The sequence below is a fragment of the Poecilia mexicana genome, unplaced genomic scaffold (assembly GCF_051168715.1).
Source record: "Poecilia mexicana isolate PSO_F unplaced genomic scaffold, ASM5116871v1 scaffold_19, whole genome shotgun sequence".
NCBI lineage: Eukaryota > Metazoa > Chordata > Actinopteri > Cyprinodontiformes > Poeciliidae > Poecilia > Poecilia mexicana.
This window is the reverse complement of record NW_028263388.1, coordinates 14,163,912-14,185,825: the sequence shown is the minus strand read 5'-3', so window position 1 is coordinate 14,185,825 and position 21,914 is coordinate 14,163,912. Positions and strand designations below refer to the sequence as shown.

At 39.1% G+C, this 21,914-nt stretch overlaps 1 protein-coding gene across 1 annotated transcript in view; it reads left to right on the top strand.

The window, feature by feature from the left end:
- The window catches only part of sdk2b (sidekick cell adhesion molecule 2b), a 311,947-nt gene extending 293,377 nt beyond the window's left edge, over positions 1-18,570 (top strand). Inside the window, exons 44-46 of the mRNA XM_088000977.1 lie at positions 5,240-5,369; positions 14,948-15,004; positions 16,317-18,570. Coding sequence (XP_087857103.1) covers positions 5,240-5,369; positions 14,948-15,004; positions 16,317-16,739 — 610 coding nt within the window. The 3' untranslated portion in view covers positions 16,740-18,570. The remainder of the gene's footprint in view (positions 1-5,239; positions 5,370-14,947; positions 15,005-16,316) is intronic.
- The last annotated feature ends 3,344 nt before the right edge of the window (positions 18,571-21,914 follow it).

The window sequence follows — 21,914 nt, the reverse complement described above, 5'->3', positions numbered from 1 at the left end:
TAGATATTTGTTGCACCTGGCTTACCATCCTCCTTTCCGTGCATAGTGGGAAGGTAATGTCGAAATTCTCATTCACTGTAAGGTAGGGTGACTAAGAGAAACAAACCTCCATTTCTTGATATTTAGACCACATGGAGCTCAAAAGTGATATAAAAAAAAAAGTAAACACACTTGTTCATTTTAAAAACCAGTCTTGCAAATTATTGTGTCACTGGTGATTTATTTTTAAAAGTAGGTCATTTTTAAACACTCTGCGATTAAAGCTATTCAAGTTGTTTTGAACAAAGGTTTTTGCATTCTTTGCAGTTCTTTATCGGGGTGCCAACATGTGTGGGAGGAGATTATTGTTCAAAAATGCATCATTTTTGAACAGCAAAGTTTATGATTTATTCCTTTAAACATAAAACAGACCTTTTTGTCACCAATAGGAAAATGCTAAAAATAAATAAATAAATAAATAGTGTGCATGGGGTGGTTTGTGTGACCGTCCATATTTTCCCTCGGAATCCGGCTATGTGGTGTAAAGTGGGCAAGGTTTGTGAAAAGGAAGAGAGCAATGCTTCTTGCTGCAGAATTTTGAAACAAGTCTTATGCAGAATATTGGCTTGAAAGGAAAAATAAACTCCTTTTAATTACCTACCTACGGTTTAGGTAGGAGACAAGGAAGTGATCAAAATTCCACTGTTAAACAGCGAATTAGTAAGGGTTATAGAAATGTTGCTGTTTTCTTTAAACATTCTTTAGATGTTTAAAGAGTGATCACTGTGTAGCACAAAACAATAACCAGTCCACTTTTTTTGCTTTAAATAACAAAAATTGTAAGTGGTTTGAAGCCTCAACGCAGGTCTGTGTTCAGAAAAACGGGAAAGTGTTACTTTGATTTGTAAAGTTGTACCTCGGTAAACTAAGAGACTTCTGGAACAAATTATTTTTTGGGGGTAGATGAAATGCATGTAATTAATGGACAGCACTATTATAGAGCAAATAAACACAAACTTCACATGTAAACAGTTATGTTGGTGGAGGACTGGTGATTTAAGCTTGATTTGAAGCTACGGGATCTGGGTATTCATTGGGTCGATTATAACCTCTTTACATAACAAAGCATCTCGGATCAAATATCAGAACATTTGGCGCTCTGGCCAATCCTTGGCCAAAATTCAGTCATGCCTCAGAAGAATAATCCAAAATACAGCCATAAATCTATAATAGAATGGCTAAAATAGAAAAGAGTTCCAAAGTTCAGGCTTCAATCTGAAATATTATGAAATATAAAAGTATTGTATTCTTGTTTCTCCTGCCGTGTCTCTTTGTTCCTTTCTAAAATGTGCGTTTACTGACACCCGAGGTGCAAAACCCGACTACTTTCTCACTATTTAATTATCAAAACATGTTTACATTTCACACCAGGTGTGAGTTCAGAAACCACTGCTTTCATATTGTTGAAACTGTTAAAAGGCTCGCAACAGCCTGTAAACAGTAACAGTTATTTCATGTGGAAATAATTTAGAGGAAGAGTTAAAGGATTCAGGTTCAATACATAAAGTCAAAGTTTTTTTTTTTTTTTTTTTGTGTGTGTGTGTGTGTGTGTGTGTGTGTGTGTGTGTGTAGATGAATATGAGAAACATATTTAGGTCTGTGGCTTTGTATGTGTGACCTTAAGGATGGATCAAAGCAGACTGAGGTTCTTTGAGAAGCTTCCAGGCAGCTTTTTACTACTGCTTCCCTGACATGAAGGGAGGGAGAGGAGAGTGGGGGTAGGAGGCTGGCAGTAGAAGAATGCACAGATGTACTCAGAGAATCAGCTCTCTTTGAACTCAGCCCATAGCGGAGAAACCCAAATCCCCACACCTGAGCCTCCTCTTACAGATTAATACCGCATCGAGATCTCTGGTCTCAGAGTACCAAAGACAGGATGAAACCAACAGACTCCGACTCAGATAGAAAATCACACATTCTTAATCTCACTGTACCCAGTCTAATTCAGGAGCCGTGTCAGACAGCAAACAGCAGCCGCAGCTGACTCTGATGTTGATTTATTTCCATGCCTTCGTGGAAGTCAGAGTTAAGCACAGGAACTCCATGATTGTAGATTTGATGCAGAGCTTTCTGTCGGGTCCGTGTAAAGCTTTTTGTTAATTACCCATCCCTGGGGTTTATAGCAAAATTAATTGTGACTGTAGTAACTGTCTGTCAGTAACGGGGCATTTTGCCATCAATGGCGACGATATGTTCGAATCAGGAAAAATGAACCAATAACAACCAGGTCAGAGCATCACCAAAACTGCAGCTTATCTGGGCTGTTCCTTGTCTGCAGAGGTCAGTATTCATCAATTTTCTTATATAACAAAATCTCAAAAGAAAAAAAAAAAAATCATGTCAGCTCTCACAGTTAACTTCCGCCTGGCCGATCACTGATTCCTAGCGGTGGAGCAGCGAAATCAAACGACTCCTCACCGCAGTTCATTTTCATTGCACCTTCAGATGATCCTCTCAATCGCTCAGTTAGAACCAAACAAGCCTTTCAAATAAAAAGTGAAACATTGTTACACACATGAAAATGAAGTCTAGCTGACCTAAATGAGAGAATTAATCAAAAATGTACTTCACGCTCAAAGTGCAATAAATTTTTGTATTGTTTTTTTTTTTTATAAAACCACAAAATGTGTTTCAGAGTTTAAAGTATGTATCGACAAGACAGATGGATTAAAAACTTATTTTCATTTGGCATTGAGTGGTTTGAAGCCAACCCTGACGGCAGTCTGGGTTGAGGTATAAGGATCTCTTAGCGAAGTAATTCTGTCCAGATTAATATGGCATTAAACACTCTTGACTGACAAAGCTGATGAACATTTTAGACGTTAATGAGTTCTTTTACCTTGAGGAGACACAGATACTGAGGGTTTCCAATCCTTACCTGACATAACGCTAAGTGAAGTTTGCAGCCAGAGGATTACGCCGACCTCTTTTCTATCAGAGTAAGAGGCATGATAAATAATTTACACTTTACTCGACAATGTATAAGTCTTGATGGGAGTAGGTGAAAGGGGGCTGCGATCTCTCTGTGCTTTTATACAGGCAGTTTATCATAAAGTCCCAGGAGGCTCGCAATTGCATTTCTTCACTCTAGCTCCATTTTTTATTTTTTTTTTTTGTTTGGCTCTCTAAAGTCTTGCTAGGAAGTGGAAGTTGCTTAAGGTTTGCGTATTAAAAATATTTCTTAGTAGCTTTTCTTGATGTGCTGCAGAGATTAGCTAAATCCAGTGTATTTAAAGCAGTTTTGTACATTCATTGTTGCACGTTGCCCCATTCAGATGGAATAAATTCAAAAATTAAAAATTTCTGTGCCTCACAGCCTAATTGTGTTTTAGCAGCTGTGGCCACTCTATAACAGGCAATGCTAATTGACATATTTTTTTAAATTCCACTAAGAAATAACTAGTTTTTGGTTGGTTATAAACTAGCTGTCAGGCTACTAGCTGGTAGACTTCTGCAGTATTTGGTACTTTTTATACAGTTTGCAGCTTTGTCATTTTTTATTTTATTTTATTTTTTATAAAACCTGCACCGCTATGTCTTTACTTGTCTACATAAGACAGCATTTTCTCAGGATTATGTCCAGATCCTTTTAAAGTTTGAACTATCTGCTGAGTTGAGGTGCCATGACATCCAGCCACCACAGAGGGCGCTAAATGAATGACATTCAAAGTAATGAACATGTGGATGTATGTGTATGTGTCCTGGTTTTCTGGTTTTTGTGCCACCACCGTCAAACGACTGCTGGAATTTACCCACAGCACATTTTCGAGATACTTTCCACATGCATTAATTTGGAAAACGCTTATGCAAATTCATCCTGGATGCATCAAATGGATGTGTGCGCTGCCGTGGCTCCAGGGGCAGCAACTGGCGGTCGAACCCGCGGCCTGGAAAGTCAACAGCAGTCAGAATGTCCCAGCGGTCTCAGCCAAACCAGCACCAATCAGCAGAAACAGATGGCTGTTTGTTTAGCAGCAGCAGTGACAGGGGGAAAGTAAGGAGAAGATTTGATACCAAGAGATTTCCTTTTCAGTTTACTTAAAAAAGAGAAAACCCTGACAAGACTTTGCAATTTCTCTAAATATTTCTCTACTGATCTTCCCCACACACCCCCATCCTCCCCCCCACTCGTCCTTCCAGGCCTAGTTCAACATCTCCTCTTTGCTCAATCACACGTAGCTCAGATCCGAGCGACACATTTGATCAGCACAGCGTGCCACTGACACTTTAATCCGAGACGTCGTTTGTGTCGGCTGCGATAGCATTTGCTGGGGGAGAGCCTATGACTGCTCTTCATTCGATGACCCCAGCAAGAGATCTGTTTATAATTTAGTCACAAGAGCCGAGTGGTTTGACATTCCACAGCCCACAGAGAGGGGGCTGAATCAGGGATTTATTCATTCCAGAAGAGTCCGGCTGGAAGCGGGAATCTCATGACCGTCTCATGACGCTCATCAAGCACAACTCGTACGCATTTGCACACAGATGGGCACACTTGGGAACAGAAAAGAGGGGAATGACACTACTGGAAAGTAATGAGAATGGAGGTGGGGACTTTAAGGGATCTGCGCTTGCTTGTAATCTAGAGTTTATTTGGGTTTTTTAAAATTAATTTAAAAAGAAATTTTGTTTAATTATTGACCAATGTGGACTCTTTCATAAAACCATAACTACACAGTTCACTCACCCTGCTGCTTTACGTGGCTCCTTAACCTTTTGGGTTCAGCCATTGATCAAGATGTCGACAACAATCAGAATGTACAGTATCCCTGTCGTTCCCATACATCTGTCTGTTAGTTTGTTTGCAACCTTTTTTTTTTTTTTTTTTAAACTAGGAAATGAAAAATTCATTGAGATTAAAGCTCTCATTTTCAAGAGTGTCTTGGGCAATGGGTCTGTAAATGATTCAATTTACAAGAAACTAGAACAAGCACTATAGAGGCCAAGTTAAAGATTTGCAAACAGAACAAAAGTTACAGTTTGAAATGCCACGCACAGCTTCTTGCATACCCAAACAAAATGACAAAATGTACTAAAACAAAGCAAATTAGGAAACATTCAACTTGCCTTGCTTGAGACACAAAAAAAAGTAGGAAAATGTGGCCAAACGTAAGCAGTCATTCGTAATTCGTCAGATATTGACATTCAGTAGAGCCCACATTAGAAGCTGACCCAATCATTTTCTTTGTCTCTTGTTCAGGTCTCCGCCCAGGCCCAGTCCAGGCAGTCTCCACTACTCGGACGAGGATGTGAGCACCAAGTACAATGACCTGATCCCTGCGGAGAGCACCAGCCTGACTGAAAAACCCTCTGAAATCTCTGACTCACAGGTGCAGTGGCACTGCTTTCTTTATCCCACATCTTCTCTGATCTCCATCCTGTCTACATAAAGCAGCATTTGTCTCATTTGTGTGCCTGCCTGCGTGCGTGTGCGTGCGCGCGTGTGCGTGTGTGTGCGTGTGTGTGTGTGTGTATAGGTGTGTGTGCACACTGTCATCTCTCTGAATTCCTCCTGAATTCAGCCTCACATTGTCAGCAGTGCTGCATATTCTGTCTGTCCCTATTGTGTTTGTGTCACTCATCTAAGTTATAAGTCATAGCTGTGCCGAATGCAGACAGAGATGCGAGATTAATGACTTTGCTCACTGGCTGCTCAGCAGTTTTTAGTTTTGTGGACACAATGTCACTCAGCAAATGTCCACCTGTGATCCGGGCTGTTTTCAAGCACCGCTCCTGTTACATAAGCCATCGGGGTAAAAAAAACCCAAAAAAACGCTCCAGTTGTACTTAAGGTTTCAGCTCCAGCCACACAAACCGTCCAACTTTCCTTTTCATTTTGTCAGCTCAGTGTGATCTCACTGGAAAACGCCCACCGTTTTCGATTTATTTAAAGTCCACAAGGTAGAAGGATCACTACCAATTAATGGTGGATTGTCTGAATTGTAGCCTCTGCTTCATCATGACCCAAAGTGCCTTTTTCCCCAGTAAGAGATTAAAATCAATAAGCTCTGCTTTTCTCTCTGTTTCTCTATTGATCAGAATGTCAGTCAAGCTACTTTCTACTTTTTGCCTTCATTAAACCAAGACTTTTTTTTCTTTCTTTTTTCCCCCTGAAATGTTTATGCATCTTTGCTTTTCTGTATATTTACAGCATCTGGAAAAAAAAAAAAGTAAAAATATTCATAACACATAACTTTTTTTTCATTTTTGTCAGATTACATCTATAATCTTCATTGTAGTTTATGGAGTTTGGATTGATTATTAATATACATTTGTAACTAATTCCCTTGAATATTTATGAAAGCAGTTTGTTGCAATTAACAACTGAAGAATCTTTATGGGTAACGGCTCCACCAGTAACTAAATTGTCGATTTCTCTTTCCAAAACCACTCAAAATCTGTCGCATTGGACGGGGCGCGTCTGTGAACATTCATTTTCAAGTGTTCCAGCTGTCTCTCATTTTGATTCCATTGTAGACTTTGACTGGGCCACTGTATTGTACAAATTTGCTTTGACCTAAACAATTCATTTGTTGCTCTGACTACATGTCATCCTGCTGTTAGGTGAACTCTTGTTCTCAGCTTCAAGTCTTTTGCAGCCTCTAAGAGTGTATCCCTGTTAGAGGCTATAACCATCCTCCCCTTCCTGCTGAAGACAATCCCCCATCAGCATAATACTGCCACTTTCTGGTGTCACTGTCCAGGTTTTTATTCAGGATGGTGTGTTATGTTTGGTTTTCGTATAGCATTGACCAAAGCCCTCTGTTTTGATCTTAATTGACCAGAACTTCTTTTTTCTTCTAGATAACTCAAGAAAAATGCACACAGATTTTTTTTTTCCTCAAAAATCACTTTATTTTTTGCTATCGAGGTGAGATTTATGAGCTGCATGAATAAGCCGTCATGTAGACAGATTCTTCTACCTGAGCTATGGATTTCTGCAGCTCTTACAGTATGACCACTGTCCTCAAGGTGGCTTTTCTGATTATTCCCCTCCTTACCCAGCCACTCAGTTTAGGTGGACTGCCGTATCTTGGTGTCCTTGACCTCTGTGTCTCTTGATCCTAATGAAGCAGTCTGTTCTCTAAGGTTTGTTCACTATTGTTCTTTAGCAAACCCCTTGAGACCTGGCTTGTCCCTCAGGGGGTAATTAGATGACTGCTGAAGGCGTTTTGTTAAACAGAATTTTATTCACGGGTATCAAGAGTAAAGGGGCCCGAAATACAAAGACGCATCACTTTTTTTCAGGTTTTTAATTTGCAAAAAATGCTTAAGCCATGCATGAATGTGCTCTCTCAATCATATATTGCTTTGTGTTGTTTTGTCACATAAATTCAAAGTGAAATAGATTAAGGTTTGAGCTTTTAACATGGAAAAATAAACAGAAAATAACACGAAATTGGAAACCCGTAACAAGCCTCAGCAAAGGACACAAGCAACCTGACTCATTTCCACCTTCTTTGAAAGAATTCTTGACTCGAATTATCGTCGAACGCCTCTCGCTCGTCTCTGATGTGAATCCCGCAGCCAGACGTCTCTCCTCGCTCGGCCCTTATCGGGACCCAAGTCCTATTTCCAGATCAAATGAAAATCTCTTTTGCAATGAATTGCTACAGACAGGACCTTTCACAGCACTGTGACATTCCCTCAAACGGGTCTTTCAGATATTTCATCACCCACCTGACGTACCCGGGATTTGCACTTGATTTTCGTCAAATGCATTCCCTTCAGCCCAAGATGACAAGACCCATATGGTGGCTTGCTCCTCGCCGAATAAACTGATGTTTGTTTTTGACAGGCCAAAACATCCAGAGGCCTTCCTGTCACCCCCGGGGGCTCCGCTGCTGTACCCCTCTCAGGGGTCTATATCAGCAGCCGCTAGAGCTTTGGACGTCTAGGAATGCTCTTTGAAGTTATATTGAGCAGATAACGCTGAGCTATCTGTGAGACACCATGCTGCGTCTGCTCTTTAATCCCCAGGGCCTTCCTTAACAGGCATAAGTTGACTATTGTGCTGCTCGTCACAAGGAGATTTGGAGGAAGCCAGCATGTACTTGGCAGGGCAACAATGCTACCATTACTGTTCTGCCAGCCTGCAGGTACAGGCCTATTGACTTTTTTTTTTTTATAGTACAGCCTTTCTCATTTTCCAAGGTTGTCCCTGTGGCGAAGTGTTTTTTTTTTGTGTGTGTGTGTGTGTGTGTGTGTGTCATTTAAAGCTGAAACCAGTCGAAGACAGATGATCTCATCTGTGAGTCAGAGATGGAGTGTAGATTAGGCTCTCTGCTGAGCAGCATTCCACAGGAGAGAAATGTAAGTGTCTGCTCTCTCTCATACCCTCTCTTTCCCTTTCTGCCTCCATCTGTCCTCCTCTGCCTCCAAACCATGACTCTCTGTCTCACCGGACACTGCAGCTTTATTGGTTGGAGACTCAGCAGGGAATAATCCTCGCAGCCATTTGGCTTTGACAGTTTCCTGGATAATGTTGTGGCCCAAAAACGAAGCAAAAGCACGACTCCTCCTAAATTATGCTTTGTGTTATTAATAGTTTTGTGCCGTAGGAGGTAACCAATACAAGTGTTTTTTTAGGGGATTTGAAGCAGCTGGTTTTTATAGAGGGTTTGTGGATGACATATTTGCCCATCATTGCTTTAATTACAGATGAATCAAATTTTAATGGAGAAGCCTGAATAAACCTGCATGCTTCTATTACACTTAATAAAGCAAGTCAGACTGTCTGGGGCACCACTAATGCTCTATGAAGTCTCAAATCCCAGTGATATTAATTGTTCTGATGAATAGTTTGGACTAGATCCATTATGGCGCCAAGTTTGTCATTGCTTTATTGAGGAATGTGCAACCAAATGTAGTTCAAGGTATTATGTCTTATGCAAATTAAGTAAAGTTAAGTAGATAAAACAAAATTAACAAGGATTAAAAGATAGGTCCGGGAGATGTAAAAAAAACAAACAAAAAAAAACACGTTGAACATGTCAGATTTAAAAACACAATTAATTATGCATAAAGATGCAAAAACACACAAATTAACTTGATAAAATACAAACAAGCAAACAAATGAATAATTGATTAAAGAATCTGGAAAATGTATAAACATATTTGATTAGAAACATAAGCCAAAATATTTATTTCATAGAGTAAATAAAATTATGTTAAAATCAGTTTTAAAATAATTTTCCAAGGTTGTCCCTGTGGCGAAGTGGGACAACTTGTAGTGGGATTTGTAGTTTGCAAAATGAAATAAACTACAAATAAACCAACAAGCAAATTAAGAAATTACTGAATGCATTCATTGGAAATGGGCATGGGAATTTAATTAAACAAGGTTCTGAAGGTTGTGTGAAACCAAGTCTTGATATAAAATCATCTTTTAGTACAGTTCCGTTGGTGGAAAAAATGCCATGTTGGTAACATGAGAAAAATCACTGTTAAATGAAGTATATTTTATTGATGCAGACATTTTTTTTTTATGTCAGAAAGTCTAGAAACACGTCATTTGTACTCCACAGTATCCTTTTTCCCTGTGCTAAAAATATGATATAAGGAAAAGATTAAGTAAGGCGGGTGAGGGTTGAATCTCTCTAAATTAGGAACTGGCTTCCAGATAATAAATAAACATGACGAGAGCAATAATTAGTTTTTAACAACTAAAAGTGTGATGAATGAGCTTGGACAACGGCTTCAGCCATTAGACATTATCTATACGCCAGCCAGTTGTTGAGGGATGATGCCAGGAAAATGACATTTTCTGTTCTAGCACAAGCATAAATGTATTTGCTAAGTGCTGCTGGGAGTCTACCCAAATGAAACCAAGATTGTGCTTTTAAGCAATAATCTCTCCAGGTAGGTTCTGGTGTTAATCAAAAGATGAAAATGTGGGGGGGGGAAAAAAAAAAAAAAAAAAAAACTTCTCATTCCTACTTCAGTGGAGAATCTGTGATGCTGTGGTTTTGAAACTCATGTTTCAGTGCCGCATCATGACCTTTTTGAATTTCAATAATATTTTATAATCTCGTGGCCTCTTCCAGACAGACAAAAATGGCTCATTATTGCTTATCAACAGGATAAATTTAGTCAAATAATTTAGTTTTCAAACAGTGGACCTCTCTTTGTTTCCTCTGTAGTTAAAAAACAAACTGTTTTGAAATGAAGATGTAAATAAATATTGCTAGTTTTGGGGGCTTTTCCAGCAATGTCCATATTGTTATTCTCTTTGTCTGTGGGTCTTGGTCCCTGCTGTGCTCACTTCATCAAGGAGATGGCTATGGATGGCTTATCCCCTCCCCTCCTTTCTGTCCTATTTATTAATAATCTATAACCAAAGAACAAAGAACTGGCTCCTTAATGCAGAGACAGACATTTTCAATTTTGAGGGGGATGGTGGCCCTGAAAGCCACGAGATTATTATTGTATGTTTTTTTTTTTTTGTTCACTCTGTGATGATGAACAACATCTATTTATGGAATAAATCATGGGTAGACCTTTAGAGTTCTACCTTAATCGGTGATTAATCAGTTTAAACTTGTTAGACCAATGGGTATGAAACATTCACACGGGTTGAACTCTTTTACTTTTTTTCCACTTTAAACCCACAAAACATATTTTATTGTGGTTTAATGTGATAAGCCAACACCACATAAGGTACGGTCTTTCCACATTTTTTTAATCTAAAAAGTGTGAATTTACATTATATCCATTTACTTTTTTATTCCTAAATAAAATCGACGCAAGAAAAATGTGGACGAAAGTGTTCCGTTTAACACTATTCACCACCCAAAACGCTTCATCCCCACCATGAAGCACAGTGGAGGTGGCGTCATGCTGGAGTGATTGTTTTCTGCACCAGAGATGGGGGTGGGGGGGGATTATGGGTATATTTGATTGAAGATGGCTGGAGCTAAAGACAGAACAACCCTTGAAGAAATCTTGTCATAACCTGCAAAAGATTTGAGACTGGAGCAGAGATTCACCTTTCAGACAATCACCCAAAACCTTCAGCCAGAGCAAGAATAAAATGGTTGAGATCATTTCCATGTGGTAGAATTTCCCAGTCTAACTCCCAACACTAATCCCCAAAGAGAATCAGTGTCACGGCTTAAAATTGCTCTTTAAAGAAACACTTCATCAACTCCAAAGAAGCTTGGGCAACTTTGGCAAAATGTAGATGCTTCTGGATGTTTAAAAGACACCACACAGGACTAGCCGCTGTCGTTGCAGTGAAAAGGTTTGTTGAACTTACTGCATTCCGTACTTTTCAGATTTTTTTTGCATTTATTTTGATCGCCAGATGTCATCTTGGGGTTGCTCAGTGGTACAGTTGGCAGCTCTTTTGCCGCCTTGCAGCAAGAAAGTCCTGGACTCAAATACCAGCCCAGGGTCTTTCTGTATTGAGTTTGAGTATATGTGTGCATGGTTGTTTGTCCTTTTTTGTCTCTGTGTTGCCCTGTGTTGAATGGCGACCTGTACTAGGTGTACCCCGCCTCTCACCCAGTGTCTGCTAGAGGGGGACACCATTTCTACCAGCAAGTCGTTGCTCAGTTTAAACACTGATGCAAAGTGTTGTAATTCCTCAGCAGGCTGAGGTCAAAGATCAAAGGTCAAAGAAGTCTTTGAGATAGGGATTTCTTTTTAAGCAGTACTGAGAAACTGAGGACACACATCTTCTCCAGCAAAAAAAAAAAAAAAACAATAAAATTCTTGTCTACAGTTTTTTTCTTTAGGTTCCTAATTTTAGCCTTGATAAACAAGGACCTACAGCATCTTTATCATGCTTATCATAAATAAACTGCTGTCAAGCGGTTTCACAAGTTAATTATGTAGATTTCTTAATCTCTTTCCCTGCCTAATTTAGCATCAAAATGATGAGAAAAAAAAAACAAAAAAAAAAACAAACCTTAAATTAACTTCAGCGGCCTGCTATGTGTCTATTTGAGGCATTTCATTGCTTAAATATGATGGTTGGTCCCCTGAGGCTGAGGTGCAATGCTGCATTCCATGCCTATAGTCTACTTCTTGCACAGCATTCAGCCGCAGTAATTGGCTTGTAATGAGCTGGGATAAAGAGCCTCGTCTCCAGCCGCAACGCTCCAGAGGCAAATCGCTAAGTATCATTTCTTTATGTTCCTCAGTTGATAAGTGAGTTATTAATAAATGCGATAAACCAACAATTATGTTGTACGTAGGGCATTTTAATAGTAACAGCATTCACAACTGCAGGTCCGCCAGGTCCACTTTTAGAACTTTATTACTTTGTTGTCTCAACTGAAGTGAAACACTTTTTCAAATCTGGTGTCCTTTGAGCTTTAATGATATTATCAAAAGACACCCAAACAAAAACCATCATGTTTTATCAAACAAATTTTTTGTTGTGATGCAAAACACTTAAAAAGTAAGTAAAGTCGAAGATGGTCAGAGCAAAGTGGCACAGTGTCTGCTTTTGATTAACTACAAGCATGAATGCTTTCCTTTGTTTGGAGACACAAAATCTAAAGCAGGCTCTTTTTTTTTCTTTTAAATAACCATTCAGAATTTCTGTTGAAGCTTTAAACTTTTTCCCACATCTTGGGGGAAAAAGAAAAAAAAAAAAAAAAACAATCATCTGTCATACTGTGAGGAACAAAGCATGCTGGGGGATATCTGAGACCAAGGCCATGTGCATCACATATGTGTTCTGCAATATTCAGGAAGAGGTACGGAGCTTCAAGTGCATGCCAGACATGTTGTGTCTGCATGACAGAATGGAACAAGATCATGAAGGCAAGTCTGAGAGAGCAACGGACCCCAGAAGTGGTTACAGCTATCAACTTTATCCCTGCAGGGCATCATCCTTAGCAGAACAACCCTTTGTTGGTTTGCTTTTGAAATGTATCTAATGCATGCCTGAAGCTGGTTCTCTGGGGAAATTGTTCAAAAATTTGGCATAGTCAACTTTCTATGCGTTCTTTATGGCCAGATGACTAATTACATGCCGCCTGGCACAACTGGTGGAGTACATTTGTGGTACTTAGATGACCGCAAGCAACCCTCAGTAAGTATTTGGCAGTCATGACAGTTTTTGTTGAAATTAAATGGTTTTTGACATGAATTCAGTAGTTTTTCCAGTCCAACTTTGAGCACGTTGGAGTGTTTGCTATGTGAAACGAAGGCAGACTACAGCCAAAAAATAACAAAATAAAATTTTAGCCTCACAAATAAAACCTAAAATCAGGCAGTGTTTTTGAATGCACTATCCGTCTTCACCTTTTGTTTGCTTTTCACAGAATTCACACTAAATAGCTCCAATGGTTGATGCGTGTGTGTGTGTGTGTGTGTGCGTGCATGTTGCTGTGAAAAGACCTTGGGCCACCCCTCATTTCCGTAGGTTTTGCTTCCAAAGAAGCCACATTTCCAAATAGTTGATTAAATTGGTCTGGAGAAATCGTTTGCCAGAAATTAAATGAGAAATATGTTGCTTTTTTCTCTCATTTTCATTTCAGTCCTTGTAAACTTCACATTCTTAGTATATTTCAGTGAAGGACACAGGGCAGTGTCTTAACAAAACACACAAACTGGCAAAAAAAAAAACCCAAAACACTTCAAATAGTTTTTCTTTATTTTAATAATGGGACTTGTTGGAAAAAAAGCACAAGTTTTTTTCTTGGTAGTTAATATTTTGAAAACGCTTTCCTAAGAGGTATTTGAGAACATTTTGGCAAGTCCCACCGTTTTATACATGTTTGTCATTAGAATACTGGAGGAATTATGGGTATTGAAATCAAAGAAATGCAAAGGCTGAAAATAAGTTCTACAGCAATATGTACTTTAGAATCAGGAAAGAAATCACACAAAGATGTGATATATATCCTTTTTCAGTCAGTCTACTATACCGTAACAAAGGGTTTTAGTGCTAATACGTTTTTTAGTCATTTCCTACAGGGTTTAGTCATTTCCACTAAAAACAGGTTGACAGCTAAATCAGAGTAAGTGTTGGAGCTGGTTAAGAGCCTGTTTTCCACCTTGGAGCCATTGTGTTAAGTGATTTAAAACAATTCATCCAGTGGATCTTTAATCCTCCATTTCTGATTTAGGGTATTTTTTTTTTATCAAAATGTAATCCGAGTCTGACTTTACATGCAAATAGATGTCCCAGTTACCAGTTTAATTTATAAAAATGTTTTAAAAATCAATCAGTGTTCAATATTTATGATATATAATTTGCAGATAAACGCATAAATAGGCTGGAGTTATGCAAACCAGTATCTATAGAATTCACTTTGAATTGTATTTGTGAATAAAGCTGAAAATGCTAGTAGAAAGTTGTCTGTATTTTGTCCATCGCTAACTACTTTAAGTATGATATAAATACAAGTTAGTGATATTAAAAAGACCCAATGGTGCTTATAAACTCAGCTTCAAAAGCCACTTACATACTTAGCAAAAAAAAAAAAAAAAAAAAGGCATTAGTAACTGAATAACTCTGGCATTGCATTTAAAAAAATATAGTCCTAAACAGGAGTTATGCAAATCACTTCTAACTAGATTTACAAACAATAGCTGGCACTTTTAGAAGATCTCAAACTGACATTATCTTAAAAATATTTGGACCGATAGTTTAAATGATTTAAACATGTGACTCAGGATATTTGTTGTTGGTCTCTTTCACTAATTTCACATCTTCTGGCAATTCAAGATTGCATCAGGTTTTGGTGCTAAAGTCGGTGGATGCACAGATCGTTTAGCAACCAAAGTTTTAGCAACTCGAACCGTTTTGATGAATAAGACATGTGGATACAAAAGTAACTTTTGTACAATACTGTATTCTGCTTTGATATCATCATCATCATGACTTGGCCATTATAACCATTCTGTTACGGTGATGTACTGTAAAACCCATTGTTTTGTTCACCCATAGGAGGCGCTGGTGTTTTCATATGGGACAGGTGGCCTACATACACTTCCACTGCATTTGGTGAGGTTCCCATACCTGCCTGCTTTTAATGTTTGTAGCCGTGTAGGTGAATGGCTCCTAAGTGGCCTCCATCCGATCCTTAACCCCAGACTCTCATTTTTATTGTGGGTTTAATGTGGCACTCTACATCATTTTAACAGCAAAACATGGTTTCTTTCTGGTGAGGTGTGGCTACACAGAGCTTCTGTCCTAAAACCTCAACTGATTGGTTAGTCCCTTAGACAAACTGACCTTCTCCATTTTGTACTGATGGTCTATTAACTGTGCACGCTTCTGTTTTTTGCAGTCATGCTTTTGGTTATTGTTGACCATTTTGTCCATGTGTACTTGTGTCGTGTTGTTCCCTGAGCACATCTGCATGTGTGTTTGATGTTTAGAAAGGGATGACTTGGAATCACACAGGAAAATTGTTGTAATGTGCAAGTAAGTCCCAATAAATTAAGAGACTCGGTTTTTTTAGGTTTTTTTTTCAGTTATTCAGATCAAAAAGGGAAAGTTATATTTTACAGATTTATTGTAAACGGAGTGGTATATTTCTCTTAGGTTGATGATTATGGCCTAAAGTTAATGAACAAAACATTTTTTGATATATATTTACAACTATAACATCGCATTAGACCAGTGTTGTATGTCATGGCCTATATAAATCACATGGACAACTGATTACTTTACAGTTTTCGTACAGGCAGTTATTCCACAAGGAGCAGAAGTCGCAAAAAGTTGCCAAAAAAATCAACGTCAAGTTTAAATGAAGAAAATAATGTGGTCGGGAAAGGTGAACCAGCAACCGGGACGACCTATAGAGGATTGTAAAGCAAAGCCTTTTTAGGAAGTTTGAGGGTATTCCTGAATTGTTTATCGTAGCCAGAGCCAGTTCTTCAAGAGCCACCACACACATACAGATCCTTGAGGTTCAGTGTGAATTTTCCAGTCATTGATGATTTGGGGAGAAATGTCATCTGCCAGAGTTGCTGACCGTGCGGTGCATGCACTGCATGGTCAATAGGACATTCTTTACAGTACGGTGACAACTCTGTCTAAAATATAGTTTTCAGTGAAACGGAAATTTAATTTGCCCTAACTTTAAGCCATAATGATCAAAGTTACCAGAAAGAAATTCTTAAAATATATCACTCTATATGTGAAGAATTAGCATAAAATACAAGTTTTGCTATTTGAACTAAATGAAAAAAAAATGATTTTGACGATATTCTGATTTATTGAAAGCTACTTATACAGCGTCAACATAATTGTCCACAGTGAAGAATAAAATTATGTTAACTCAGGACACCGTCTCTGATTTGTCTTCCAGGGCAGCGACAGTGAGTACGAGGTCGACCCAAACCGACAGAAAACCCACTCTTTTGTCAACCACTACATAAGCGACCCGACCTACTACAACTCCTGGCGCCGCCAGCAGAAGGGAATATCCCGAGCGCAGGCCTACAGCTTCACCGAGTCCGAGTCGGGAGACCCGGAGCACCACGCCCCGCCACCGCTGCCCCCGCTACCCCCACTGCCACCGCAGCTCAGTTCACCCAGCCCTCAGCCTCAACAGGCCCAGGGTCAACCCCAGGGTCAAGGCAACCTGTTTAGGCCCAAAGGAAGTCGGACTCCCACCCCCTCCCCGCAGAGCTCTAACACCTCCAGCCAGCACAACACCCTCTACAGGCCCCCCAGCAGCCTGGCCCCTGGGTCACGGGCTCCTATTGCTGGCTTCTCCTCCTTTGTGTGAAAAGTGCTGAAAAGGACCAAACTTTCTGGAAGCATCAAATACGTGTTGAACAGCACGGCATCGGAAAATGCAAAATCAGCCTGATAAATCGATCTCAGCCGTCTCTCGCCTCTTATAGTGTTTTCATTTGCTCTCATGTTACTACTTTTGTTTTTTGGATAAGCAGACTTTCCAAAGCACTTGTTCTTGTTTAGCGTGTGGAAGTGTGCCATTGTAGACTTAGTTTTTGCTTTCACCAATTCATAAGACGTGTCCGCAGTTATTTTAATCACTGAACAACTTGCATGACTTCTTTTGTTTTGTTTTTCTTTCTTTTTTTTTGCTCTTTTGAAACACATTCATCAGTAACCTCTGTACAAAGTCATCAGTCTTTGAAAACACAAAAAAACATTTACTATATATATATATATATTAATTATATATATATAAATATATATACTGCATATATATAGTGGAGATACCGAGAAGACAAAATTGAGTCTGTGGACAAAATCAGCTTCATTGATGGAAACTCGTAATGAAGAGAGAAAACTCAATTTGTCTCCGTGTGAAAAAATATGAAGGATAAAAAATGGAACTAAGCACCAAACTGACACAACGTTTCACGTGTTGTCCTGGAACATTTTCAGTGGACATTCAGGACACAAATCTGCATTACTGTGGAACCAACTCTTTGGTCTGAGAGCACACACACACACACACACACACACACACAGAAAAGTCAAACAGCATTTTGTTACATTGGGCCAAAGGTGGCTCTGCTGTGCCTGAGAGACCCTTCCAGATCTATGAAATGAGTGTATGTCTGTTTAACTGAAAAAGGTTCAAGTCTTTTTGTGAGAGTGTCCTGGTGGAACAAAACTGTCCTGATGGCTTATTTATGACATCTGGCACCAGTTGTTGACCACACCACACTCGGCGCCCTCCTCCGTGGGCTACGAGAGCCTCCTTTTACTCCCAACAGATGGGCAAGGCCGGGGGGGGGCTTCGAATCTTCTCCGCATACACAACCCATTTTTTCACATTTGGCCCCCTTGGCCTGCTCTCGTATAAACACATCAGTCTCAATCTACTGAAACGCTTTGATATTCAGCCTCCGAGTTGAAGTTTTGAAACTGTGTGGACACATCTGCTGGAAGTGCTTAGGTGTGATTTTGTTAAAAGGAAAAAAAAAAAGGGGGGGAGAAATATTTTTATCTCCTCACCTTGTTGCTTAAACTGTTTTCTTTCCTGCCACTGATCACTATCGCTGGGCAGCACTGAGCCTGTTCAACAGATGATGTCATTGAATTGCCTCACTTCTCTCCCTTTTTTGTGTAATCAGCCATTCTGTAATATCCAGGTGTGACTTTGCTCTAAAGCGCGTGTGTGTGCGTGTGTGTGTGTGTGCGTGTGTGTGTGTGTGTGTGTGCGTGCGTGCGTGCGTGCGTGCGTGCGTGTGTGTGTGTGCGCGTGTGCATGGGTGTGTGTGTGAATGATTACACTATGTGTACGTCAAGCTTTACAGATCATTCACTGTAAGTCTGTGTATAAACGGATCGTCCTGCAGCTTTAAACCTGCCTGGAGCTTTGCCGCAGAAGGGCGGGCCGACGTCTGGCCACCTGCGAGGCCGACTTACAACGCTATAGTGAAGACTCGGTGATGTGTTGCTAGTTATCATAGTTCAAAAAAAAAAAGAGAAGAGACTGTCATCTACTTTTTTCCTTTTAGGTTTTATTTTAAGTTTTAATGTGGGGTGATTTCATTGTACGCAACAAAAGCTTATCATGCAGAATCTGAATGAATATATTATCACAGTACATTTCTGAAATAAATTATTTTTCAATGTTATCCCGTCTTTTTTTTTCTTTTCTTTTTCAGCTCCACAGATCTACAAAAAATGCAAAAAAAAATAACAAGCTTTTTCACAATTTGAATCCTAAACGTTTCATTAGTTGCCCTATAAGTGTTCATTTTTGAACATAGATTTTCTTATTTCTGTGCTAATAATTCTCGACGCAGCAATCCAGGGTCTGATTCCTTACTTTGGCATTTTTTACTGCATGTCTTCCCCATCTCTCTGCCAAATTCCTGTAAATACTGAAAGTAGTGCTACAAAAATTGCTTTAAAAAAAAAAAGTTATTTTGGGTCATCAAACAAATCACATTAGAATGCTATGACATGATGCAGTCCTGGCTGAAAAGTCATTTATTTTTCAAGTTGTTCATGTTTCAACTTTTGCTGCAAAGTATACACTACAGCAGACTCTGTTGGCTCAGCAGCCCACATTCCTCAAAATGTGATTTTCTTTCTCCACATGGTAAAAAAAAGAAAAAAAAAGAAAAGAAACTTAGTGACAGCAGTAGTCATATCATGCCTTACTATTGTCAAAATAGTAAGGCAGGATATAACTAAAGTAACAATTTTTTATGTATCTTATTTGTATCTTATTTTTTTTGCGACTGCCAACACGGATGTAAACACGGTTACTGTGGTGAATATATTTAATCTCATTTCAAACATTGCAATTGCGTATGTAGTGTGCTGAGCTAAATCAAAACCTAATGCAGCAAGAAATCCACCAAACAGTCTGTTGTCTTTGCTGCTTGTTAGACATCACATTGTGATTCAGGTTGCTAAATGTACTCGTCACCAAACAGAATCATGTTAATACAATGCCTTGTAAAAGTGTTCACCCTATTCCGCTTTTATCTTTTGTGATGTTAAGCCACAAAGTTTATTGGGATATTACGAGGTAGCAACAAAAAGCTTTGCGTAGCTGTAAAATTTAAGATGATTTCCAACATTTCTTATTGAAATGATTGTCGTATATTTGTAATTAGACTTACTTAACCTGATTTCTGTCTGTACCTGCATCTTAGCATAAATCCGGCTGTTTCAAATCAATACACGCAGAAATTTCAAAGTCATGATGTGCAAAATGATTAACTCCACCCAAATCTTCACTCGCACACAAACACGCATATTGTAGTTGAAATAGCATGAATTCCAGTTGGAGTAAAAATGCTCCTTCTAGCTTAATAGTTCCCATAAAGTATACTGAAAATTGTGGTTCATCAGAATGTGAACGAGTTCAATGGGGGAGTACAATGCATTCAAAAAGCTAAACAATATTTCCACTTACTATTTGCTTTTTGTATTCAAATGGTGGTAAAACCTGAAGTTTAACTGTTGTAGTTTTGCAGATACATTCACTTTAATGTTCAATTTCAAAAACAAAAAGAAAAATGTAGAAATCTGAGAGTGCTCAAAGCCCCACACTACTTGTGTGACCAGTTTCTATGAATGCATTTGATCTGTCTATAGTTAATGAGCTGATCAAATACAACCTGACTGTTGACGGTTACTCAAGGAACCGTTAAAACGGATCAGGTGCAGATGATGCAAAATCCCGTTATCTGCTTACAAATGTCCCTCTCAAGTTGTTCTGTGCTCCTAGATAAGCACGACTCATTAGTTCAATACAATCTCTAGCCAAAAAAAAAAAAAAAAAAAGATAAAAGATTTGAAATTGTTAGATGCAACAATTTAAAACATGAGGAATTTTCTTGTCTGTCTGTAAAGCATGAGGAATGTCTTGGATACTCTACATTTCGGAAGCGCTCAAACACGTACAGTACATCTAAATCAAAGACACATGCAGAGCGTCAGATGCTGCTAGATGCTAATTGGATCACACTCAGTCACTTGATCCAGGGCTAACCCACTAAACACACAGGCATGAGAAAAGAGGAGATTAGATGGGATAGGATGGGACAGGGAATTGGAACGGGAGCTTCCAGAGCGCTAATCCCCTTTTTTGAAAACACATGGGAAATTTCTCTCTGACTGTGGAATTGTACTCAAGAGGTGTTCAGCTTGCAGAAAAAAATATTTGTCTCCTTATTCTCTGTTCCTACCCCCTTTTAGGCAATGGATGACTGAGCTGGTGGTCCCTCTTTAAAAGGGAGTCCAGGGCCCTAAATAGCCATGATGAGCTTTGAGAGCCCACAGTTGGAATATTAAGGCATTCAGACAGAAGGTGTAGTTCAAAGGACTTTGAAGCCATGAATTAAATTGCCTCATTTGTCAGTTTCACTCAGGGTGGGTTAGGGATTTGAAGTGGATATACCGGTAGTCGGTGAAAGGATAGTAGTTTGTGTGAAAGGAGATCCCTCCCACTGTCCTTTCTAATGTACTGTTTGCCAGCAGTTTAAATTGTTTATGCAATAAATGCGCATTATGCTAGCATTATCTCCAGGTTTTTGGAATGAACCCTCTCGCCCACTTTCACTGCAATTTGAAAGCAGTTTACACCAAAAAAAGGTCATTCAGGGATTTGAGGCAGCTAAGAATGGTGATATAAATTACAAAAGCTGTTACATGGAGCAATTTCTTGTCTAGTTACAGTGTGACCTCATATGAGTGGTTTCCAGTAGACAAAAAATATACTTTGTGTATGTTTTTATTGTGGAATCCCAGGAAATAAGCAAAGCACTGGATACAAAAACCACACAAGGAAGCAATAAAGGAAAAAAAACAAAGACTGCTTCACAGAAAGGGACAACGTTCTGTTCCAGCGGAAATGCACCACTGTTCTCCAAGATGCAGAGAATCTCATTAAACTTTGTCCCACTAATTGGCTCATCATTTATAAGATCTATAATAATATTAACATATGGGAAAAATCTGAGAGACAGATGGCGAACAGTAATGTCCGGGTTAGAGGTTCACACCTGACGACCAGATGGTTGTTTTAACCACTTAAACGCATGCTGTTTTAAAAAAAGGGTTTTAATATTTTTTTTCACACTCGATGGTACATAATTGCTTAAAGTAAAAACAACAAATGAATAAGAAACAAAAACAATAATAGGCATTTCTATAACACAATCTGTGAACAATCAGAAATAATTGGCTAGTTCATGACATTATGTCTCCCACAATTAGTGTGGCAGCCATCTTTTAATACAGCTACAATAACAAAAAAAAATGCACCTAATGAAGCATAGTGTGCTTAAAACCATATTTATACCCTTAAACCTTTTAAGGGTTTAATGGTATCGCCCTGCATTTAAGCAGGGCGATATCATCTGACTGGTTTCTCTGATCCTGCTGGAGAAACGTCTCTCCACAGCATGATACTGCCACCACCACATTTTATTGTGACGTGGTTTTCTGTAACACAAAGCAT